Below are 8,901 nucleotides of genomic sequence, written 5' to 3'. Positions count from 1 at the left end.
AGTTATACTTACTGCGGAGGAATTTATCAGTACAAGCTTCCTTTATCAAGAGGCTTCAATGCACAAGATTTGTCAATGGCACAATTTACATCTTACACACATTTAACAGCTGTTGTCCGAGACCTAAGTTGATGAAAATATGAAACTGTTTTGATAATGTCCATGTCCCCCTGTATGAGCAGCTGTACTGACAGAAACAAGGAGACGAAATGCAATGCAAAAGTTTTTTTAATGCAGTAATTAGACTACAAGAAGAGCGAGCAACAAATTAGAAGATAGCGTTTTTACATGATATACAAGGACTCCGAAGCAGAATAAACAAATAAATAAAAAAAAAAGTCTTATTTAAATGATAAGTCCCCAACCCCCTTATTAATTTACAGAAATACTGGATTCCACCCACTATTCATTTTGAAGAGCAGTGAAAGATTTCGACTCAATCTTAATTCCTCTGCAGTAAATTATGCCAATAGAAGCTGTCGTGAGCTCATCTCCCACAAGTCAATGCAACATCGCCAGTGGTACAGACCTGCTGTAATATAGAAGGAGATTTGTTTAACTTTATATATGGTAAAAGTGGGTTCAGTTGTGTTCTGTGACTATGAAGCATTTGTAGTTACTGAACACTACACATTAGCTCTTACGCGTATATTACATAAGTTATTGGGTGGAATCAGACACTGATTAGCTGGGGGAAGAGTTCATTAGCAAACATGTCCTCCCAAGAGCTCTCAGAGCACAAGGGAGAGGACATGTCGCTGAAAGGGGAAGGGGACCCTTCGTATCCGGAGTCGCTGTAGGTGTCCGCCAAGCAGGCTTCCTTGTCCAGGCCGCCGATGACAGAGGGGGAGGTTTCAGAGAAAAAGTCATCCACTTCACTGTGAGTGTCACAGCTGGGGATGACCAATTCTTCAGGCTCGTCTTTGACGCACACCGTCTCCTCCTCTACCACCACCACCTCGGACACAGGGAAGTCTTCCTCATCTATGTTCTCGTCTGTGTCGCTCTCAGAGTCGCTGCAAAGCCCACTGCTCACCTCCTCCACGGGCTTGGTGTAGATGTGGTCAAAATGGATCAGTTCATTAAGGGCCTCCAGCTTAACTGGTGGGGCCCCCAGAGGCGCAGGTGTGGCGGCAGGTACTGGGTTCCCCCCTCCGACCAGCAGCACCTGCGGCTCCTGGCACTCCTGCTCACAAGACTTGAGGAACAGCTCTGGGTCAAGGATGTCCAGAATGCCCAGTAGCAAATCAGACTAGTGAGGAGGGGGAGAGAACAGGAGATTAGCCTAGTAACCCATGACCTGACTCTGCCTTATTATAGAGCTGTCTTAGGACCAGGATTTAAGTTAGAGACTTACCTCAGTGTCTGTAGTGTCAGGACTGTTTGTATCCATTGAGAAGTCTTCAGATTTAGGGACTGCTGGGCCTGCACCTGCTGCGGAGGCACACGTAGCCTGAGTGCTGCGGACTCAGAAGACCCGATCCCCAAATCTGTTTCGTTCCCGTTGGACAAAATACCCTGAACCTGTGGCAAAAATAGAAGACAAGACGGTTAATTGAGAAGTCAATACACCAAACTTGCTTCCCTCTTCTATACAGTCTGTTAAAATCGTACCTTCTCCTTTGAGTCGAGGGTGTCCAACCCAAGTCTCTGTCTCAGTTCCTCATTTTCTGTTAGTAGGCCACTTGTCTTTTCTCGAAGCAGTCTGTTTTCAATGTGAAGTTTCTGATTCTGTAGGAGGAGAAAAAAACTGATGTTTGTATTTGAAACTGGCTGAGTTTTATAGGGGACACATATTTTAGTGTTTTTGGTAGAGCAGTCGTTGAATAATGTCAGTGTGGCGTGAGATGGTGTGTAGAATATGAGCTGACTTGTAGGCATGTTTGGGAAAGTGGGCAAAGTGGGGATTTCACATAGCACTTTCTTGTATTAGGAATCCTGCATTCCTACCCAACATTAAAATAGCATTTTTTGTTTATTTTTTGTTTACCTCCAGCTCCATCTCCAGGACTTGCTGTTCCAGCTCTCCCATTTTGGCCTTTTTCCTGTCTCTGGCTGTCTGGGCTGCGACTCTGTTCTTGAGTTTCCTGGAAAAAAAATGTAAGAAAAAAAATAAATAAAGGACATGGAAAAAAAAAAAACAGGGATTTGTAACATGCTTTTCCATGATGTTGCTGACTAAGCTCCCTGACATGTCTTGCGTTCAGAGTACTGCGCAATCACCGGCCATGTTCCTGCCACGCAGGCATATCAGGATATCAGTGTCCTGCTCTGTAACAGCCGGGCGGCTCCACCGACAGTCAAATCACTCAGATAGCAGCTTGACAAGCCAGACCGAAGTCCAAAAGGTGACACGATCAGAACATTAAGAGTAACTTCCCCTTCTTCCGCAGGCTCGTTTTGTATTGCTCAGAGATGGCCTAATTTTCAAATACAATGAGGCAACATTGACCCATTTCCACTGAGCAGAGATTTAAACGTGAAATCGGTTCACTATTGTTCCTGGAAGAGATCGATATCTTTGGGCGTTTCCCTGTCGTAAACCCCCCATGGACAATGACCGGTCGTTCGGTAAGAAAATAAAGCTTAACCAGCCCCCACCCCCAACACACACACACACACACATTCAGTTCAATACAAGGCATTTTAATTTCAAAAAACGAACCTGCGAAGTGCTTTCTCTTCTGGACTCAAGTGTGTGAGCCTCTGTCTTTTTCGTATGGGCACCCCTACACAGGAGTTTGAATCTGAGTCCGACGACGCCTGGCTCGCCGCTGACGGTAAAACCACAGAAATGGGCCGGTTGAAGCCAGCCTGTGAGCCGCTGGACGAGCCGGACTGCTTTCCGGATATCAGGAGCACTTTGTGGGTCCCCGCGGTCCCTGCTGCTACCACCACCATGGTTGTAAATCCGGCCGGCGCTGTGTCCGAAATCAGAAACAATCGGGTATCCTTATTGAATTCGGTGGAAACCTTGAGGTTTCCCTGGTGACCCGGAGCCCTGTTACTCTGAACTGCTGAACAAGAAGAGCTGCGCCTGCGATCTTTTTCTACTATCGTGGTGACCGCTGATTGGTTGCCAGTGGCTTTGACGCAGTGAGTTAACGGTCTCTGATTGGCCGTCCTGCTGATGTAATTTGCATTTAAAGTTTCACTCTGCTTGCACGGTTAAATGCCCAAAGTTCCCTATCAGTGCAATTTCCTGTCAATACCTGATGCAATATCTGTTAAGAGACAACACGAAGTTATATTAACCCCCTTTTCTTTCTTTTATTCTCTCAGCATAGACTGTTTGCAATCCTTCTCAGATCTGGATTTTCAGAGCTGCATCAGATTTGCCCAACATAGACTTGCCCTGTCTGTATCAGAGACTATACTTCCAAAGCATTGATTGTGAATCTGTGGCAGAGATATGGAATTTCCTTGATCTGCATGTTGCTCCAATCGAGACAATCTCTGGTATTTACTATATCTGTGTCCAGTAGGCTGATGAAAAGCAGCTCTGAGTACTTTATGTTGTGTATGGTTAAAAAAAAAACAAAGGTCAAATTGTTAGTTTAGATTTCATATTGGCTAAAGTTCAGTAGCTAAGTGCCACTTTAGAACAACTTACCAAGGCTTTTATTTGTGCGGCAGATGATAATAATTCATCCGGCACTTAAAAAACACAAAGGCTAAACAAAAACAGGCTAAGACTAACATTAAGATAATGTAAGAGACACGTTGATAAAAGATGAGGGCTTTAAAAAAAAAGAATCTTTTAATTTTTTGATTAACATTTTAATGAGAAATAGCATTAGTACATTATGGATATATTCTTTATTTCTTGATTCCTGATAATCATGGCCTCTTTAAGATGTATGTTTTCTCCAGTCCCTTTAGTCATGAGAAAAGTTTGTTTAATTTGTTTAGTTCTTTGAAAGAGCAAAGAGCAGACAAATAAACCAGCTTTTCCACTCTTAATGCTTTCCCTGAAATGTTCATTCTAACTTCCTGTCGAGGAAGAATCACAGATTTTTTTCCTCCTGCACTAAGGTTAAAGATATGTATTTCAATATCATAGCAGGATACTTAAAAAAAAATCTAATGTCAAACTTTTGTTAAACTTTTGATTAAAGCTAACTCCAATCATGTTAGAGCATTAAAGATTCAATGTTTTTGTATGACCCTGGAGACTTTTCCACTGTGGATGTTTATTTAGACACATAGCAGCCTAGTACCCTTTTTAAAGTTGGTTTAATTGAGATCAACAAACAAATCTTAATGTTCAGAAAACAATTAGCTATATTATCAAAGTAGATAAAATGAAGTTTGATGAAAATATTTTTGACATTTCAGTTAAAGAGTTCCCCCAATGTAAACATGCTTCAGTCAGAGGCTGTTAGGAAGAAACACATCAAGGAAGTTCACAAGAACACCCTCTTCCTGCACCTCTAACAGGAATTCACCTTTCTTGCCGTGCCTGACCGCTGTTCTTGTTTACAGCTCGTAGCCCCATGCTCCTGTCGTCTGTCACCTCAGCGGGAGTAACAACAGAGTAAACACTGGCCTGTTTGCTGAGCTTTACTGGCACTGCAGAATCAACACTTGAGAAAGTAAGAGCGGTTCTTTACGATGCTGTGGGTGGAGTGTATAGTACTGAAGAGATCCAACAGGATTTGATTACAGGATGTCCTTTATTTCAAACAATGTAGCAAATAGTAAAATTTGATGAACAAAAGGTGACTTCCAACAAAACATTTTCAATTTTCAGACAAAATACTCAATATAACAAAGTTCCCCCTTGAAAAAAGACAAAATGCTGTCAGCTAATTTTGAACTGGAAACTAGTTGGGTGGATTTCCCTGTCATTGGTGTCACTTTTGATATCAGTGAGTCATCATCCTTTATTTATTTCTCTCTCAAGTTTTTCATACCCAAGACTGTTTTAAAAAAGAACGTGGAAATAACCACCATGACATCACCTATGTGACATGTTTTTTTTTTTAGCCTTTTGGCTCATGGCAAAAACATCTTGTTTTTTGTTTTTCGAGAGAGAAGTGACCATATCTGGAAAAGAGTTAAGACGAAGGAGCTGGGAGTTAAGGGTTAGCACAGATATCTGCAGATGGATCTAACATACAAATAGAATATCACTGGAATTTAACTCACCAAAAAAGGCTAAAGAGCTGACATCTCAGAAGGTCTGGTAGTACATTAAGCTGCCCAAATAGATATATTGAATGAACAATTTTCCAAAAGAAACACACAGCAAAACACAACATATATATTCCGACTATCTTTCCCACTTTCTTGTTCATGGCAGATAGCTGTCGATCAGTGAGTCTGGTTCTGTCCGAGGTTTCTGCCTGTTAAAAGGAAGATTTTTCTTAACACTGTTTCCAGATGTTGCCAAGTTCTTGCTCATGGTAGACCCGTGCTGGTTCTCTGTAATGTAACCAATAATCTAACAAAGAGTAAGCTTCCCTTTTTGTTATCAAGAGATTACTTTTGTTGTGTTTTTGCGATATTAAAATAATTAAATATTCATTCATTCTTTGACATCAAACAGGTAGCTGCACTCATCTGTCACTCAACGTGGTCTTGCCTTTAAGTTTGCTCAATTTCAAGCCTTGATTCAATTAAAAAGGCGAGTCAAAGATTTCCATTTCCATTAACCCCTATGGAGATTGACTTGCTTTTAGAGCCAGACTCGTGTGGCCACTCAAGGAACTCAACTATATTTTTGTCTTCTTTTTCCCAGTTGTTAAGAGTGCTGCTTTGTTAAAGCCAGAGTGGGACAGAGGTGACACAATTTGATCCTTCCTGCCAGTTACCAAGAGGTATTTGTCCTTGTATGTCCTGCATTTTTACTACATACTGTCATGAGTACCTACATTTATATGACATCAATCATCAGACTTTGGGGAAATGTGCAGTGTGGAAGATAGTCAAATAGTTTTAGCTTTTGTTTGTAATCCTACAATTTTAAATACAAATCATGTGATTCAGTCCACATTGTTTCATAGTAAAATGTCTCTGCACTCAGACGTCTGTCTGAATCTATAGAATAGAGTGATGTCACCACAAACTCTCTAAGTACTTAATGAAAATCCTCTTAAAACATGATGTGCTTACAATGCTGTAATGACAAAATGCAAGCATAAACAACAACCGCTCATTGAATACAGTGTGAGACAGGGAGACACTTAAAAATATAAAGGTCATTTGTTGCCCAACTCATTCATAAAGTAAAGTGCATTTCCAGAATACTTGAGCTTAAACTCCATGTGCAGTGATGTGTTCTGCCTTGAAGGCAAGCTTCTGTTAAAAACTATTTAAAGCCAGTTATGAGAACAAATATAGAAACAAAAGAAAATTCCCCTCATTTTTTAACTATTAGCTAACTTAACCTTTTCCCTTGACAATTTACTTACATAGAAGTAAAATCTTCCTCTTAGATCATTGTATTAAGATAAACAGCGTTATTAGAAGATAGGTTTTTGTAAATAAGAAGTTGAAGGTACAAGCTCTTGACACAAATACTTGCAGTTAAACATCTATAATTCTCTAAAGTCATTCATTTGAATAGAAAAATGTAGTATGTACTTTTTATATGAATACTTTTGACATTTTTATTAATTTTATCACAATCTGCCAAATTTCTCTGTACTTCTAAAATGGACTATTTTTGTCTGCTAATAGTCCTATATCATTTTCTCTTTTGGAAAACCACTTTAGTGGTTCAGTTGGCAGCAGCTGCTTACTTTATTCAAAGAGTGATGAAATATAATATTTGCTGACTAACATTATTGCAGTGTTGGAATTAATCATTGCTCACACATCCTGGATTCAGATCAGACTCTGAGAGACGCCGTGTGCACAGCTAAACCAAAATACAGTCCGCCCCCACTGCTACACTCAACCCAACCAGTACTTAGACACACACACACGCACGCACGCACGCACGCACGCACGCACACACACACACACACACACACACACACACACACACACACACACACACACACACACACACACACACACACACACACACAGTGGGGATCCTCCCTGGAGCTCAGAGTTGGAGCCTGTTATTAAGGAGGGAGGATCCTTGAATACGCAGTTCAAAACTGACCCATCCCTTAAGCATCTCAGGGCGTATAAATCACATTTATTCCTTCCAAATGGTGACATAGCTGTGATGTAAGAAACAAGCAGGCCTTCCAGATATGAACTGCACCATGTAAGATTTAAACTGTAGGGCTGAATGAGGGCCTTCTTATGTGCTGTCTGATTTGTCTACAACTTTTCTGCCGGTCTCACTGCCTTGATATAGGCCTGAGGCCTGATATATATTTATTTAATGTGTCTTTACACTGGTTTATTTGCAGTGAGCCCAGTGAGAGTCAAGGCATGAGGACAGTTATGAAAGATTTAGCAGTGGAAATGATTAATTCAGTATGTTGTATGAAAGTGCACAATTAAATACAAGTTTAATGCACAGCTTACTGTGTGAATATGATGTTTCCCTGTCGTTAAGTTCTTCTTACAATGACACATGATTCAGTTTACCAAAAGTAAATAACATGACTGTTATTTCATATTTCCCCTCATACTGTTAAATAAAAGCAGCAGAAACATACTGTTATTTTATCACGGTTTTAGTAAATTCTGAATGATAAAAAGCTGAGACACTATGGAACAATGAGCCACCACATCTATTTGTTTGCATATAAAAATAGTCACCCTAAAACCTTTGATTCCATTATTTTGAATCAAGGGATGAGAAGTGAGAGGATAGAGCCCTGACGGTATGTTTTATTTTCAGCAGACTTTTGCATAATGGGATAAAATAATAACTTTAAGCAGCTTCAGTTTGTGCCAAACCACACTCTACAGCATTGTTTCTTAAGTCTTACCTTAACACCTCTCATGTTGTATTTAGGAACAAAGTTAAGTGTGTTTAATCAGAGGCAGCTGTCAACCTAACATTGCTTCTTTTTTGGTTTCTGCAGTAAAGGCATGGCATGCAGGGTAAACAGTAACGCCCGTGTGTGCTCACACTTGTGTGCTCACTGGGTTCGGTGCAGCTGTAAACTGTGGTGTTAGAAGGGAAAGCCTGGCTAGACAATGTGGGTGAGCAGGGTCACACCCTGGGACCGCAGCCATCTGCATGGGGGGCATGGGTTAATGTGTTTGCCTATACCGCCTCCCAATCACACAAGTCCCTCACTACCCACGATCCTTTGGGTTGTTTGTATGGCCTGGAGCCTTCCCACACCCTCTGCCTCCCACTTTGTTCATATTTTGCATGTAATTATTAATTCATGTATATACCATCATAAAATCTGTTATATGCTTTCTCCGTGCTTGTTTACATGTCAAGTTGTTGTTGTTTTTTCATTTTGCATTTCTAAGCTGTATAGATGTGAAAGCATTCCCAGCTCTGAGAAAGGCAGAACTGTTGACTTGCTGCAGTGTCACATCATGTTAACACTGAAGCACGATGCTGCAGCAGCTCACTCAGCTCTGTGACATCTCTACACCTCTCACTCTGCTATCACTTGGTTCATTATCTGAGTGTGTGTGAGTGCTTTTACATGTGTCCAAGTTAATGCACAGATAACTTATCCTCCACTTTGCATACACATTTACTATGTAACAGGGCAGTAAAAGAAAAAAAGAGACAGCAACGGTTTGTTTATCTCCCATCCCTCGGATCAGAGAAATCCTCGTTGTCTTTGATTAGCCCATCGATCAAACCGTTTGTACACCAATTCGTTGAAAGCCATCACGGGAAATAAGACAATAAAGCCAAATGCATCTTTCAATATAAATTGACCTAAATCCAACCAGTGGAACAGTGTGTGTTGTCTGTCCTCTCTGTAGTTGTCTAAGGGTCTCTGCGAGTACTTTGTT

General features: G+C 40.8%; 1 protein-coding gene and 1 long non-coding RNA gene across 2 annotated transcripts; one reads left to right on the top strand and one right to left on the bottom strand.

Moving 5' to 3' along the window:
• Window positions 1-210: 210 nt before the first annotated feature.
• Window positions 211-3,034, bottom strand: xbp1 (X-box binding protein 1). Its single transcript, XM_020636655.3, is given in 6 exon segments — window positions 211-1,252; window positions 1,358-1,465; window positions 1,468-1,524; window positions 1,615-1,731; window positions 1,991-2,087; window positions 2,666-3,034. Coding segments are annotated over 6 exon segments (1,194 nt in total). The 5' UTR covers window positions 2,902-3,034; the 3' UTR covers window positions 211-673.
• Window positions 3,035-3,089: 55 nt separating this feature from the next.
• LOC136177079 (uncharacterized) lies at window positions 3,090-8,343 on the top strand. The gene is made up of 2 exons (XR_010664733.1): window positions 3,090-5,822; window positions 7,998-8,343. It is a non-coding gene; the product is annotated as an uncharacterized lncRNA (long non-coding RNA).
• Window positions 8,344-8,901: the final 558 nt, after the last annotated feature.

The sequence above is a fragment of the Labrus bergylta genome, chromosome 2 (assembly GCF_963930695.1).
Source record: "Labrus bergylta chromosome 2, fLabBer1.1, whole genome shotgun sequence".
NCBI lineage: Eukaryota > Metazoa > Chordata > Actinopteri > Labriformes > Labridae > Labrus > Labrus bergylta.
The sequence above is the reverse complement of the archived record's forward strand: the minus strand, read 5'-3'. Positions and strand labels throughout refer to the sequence as shown.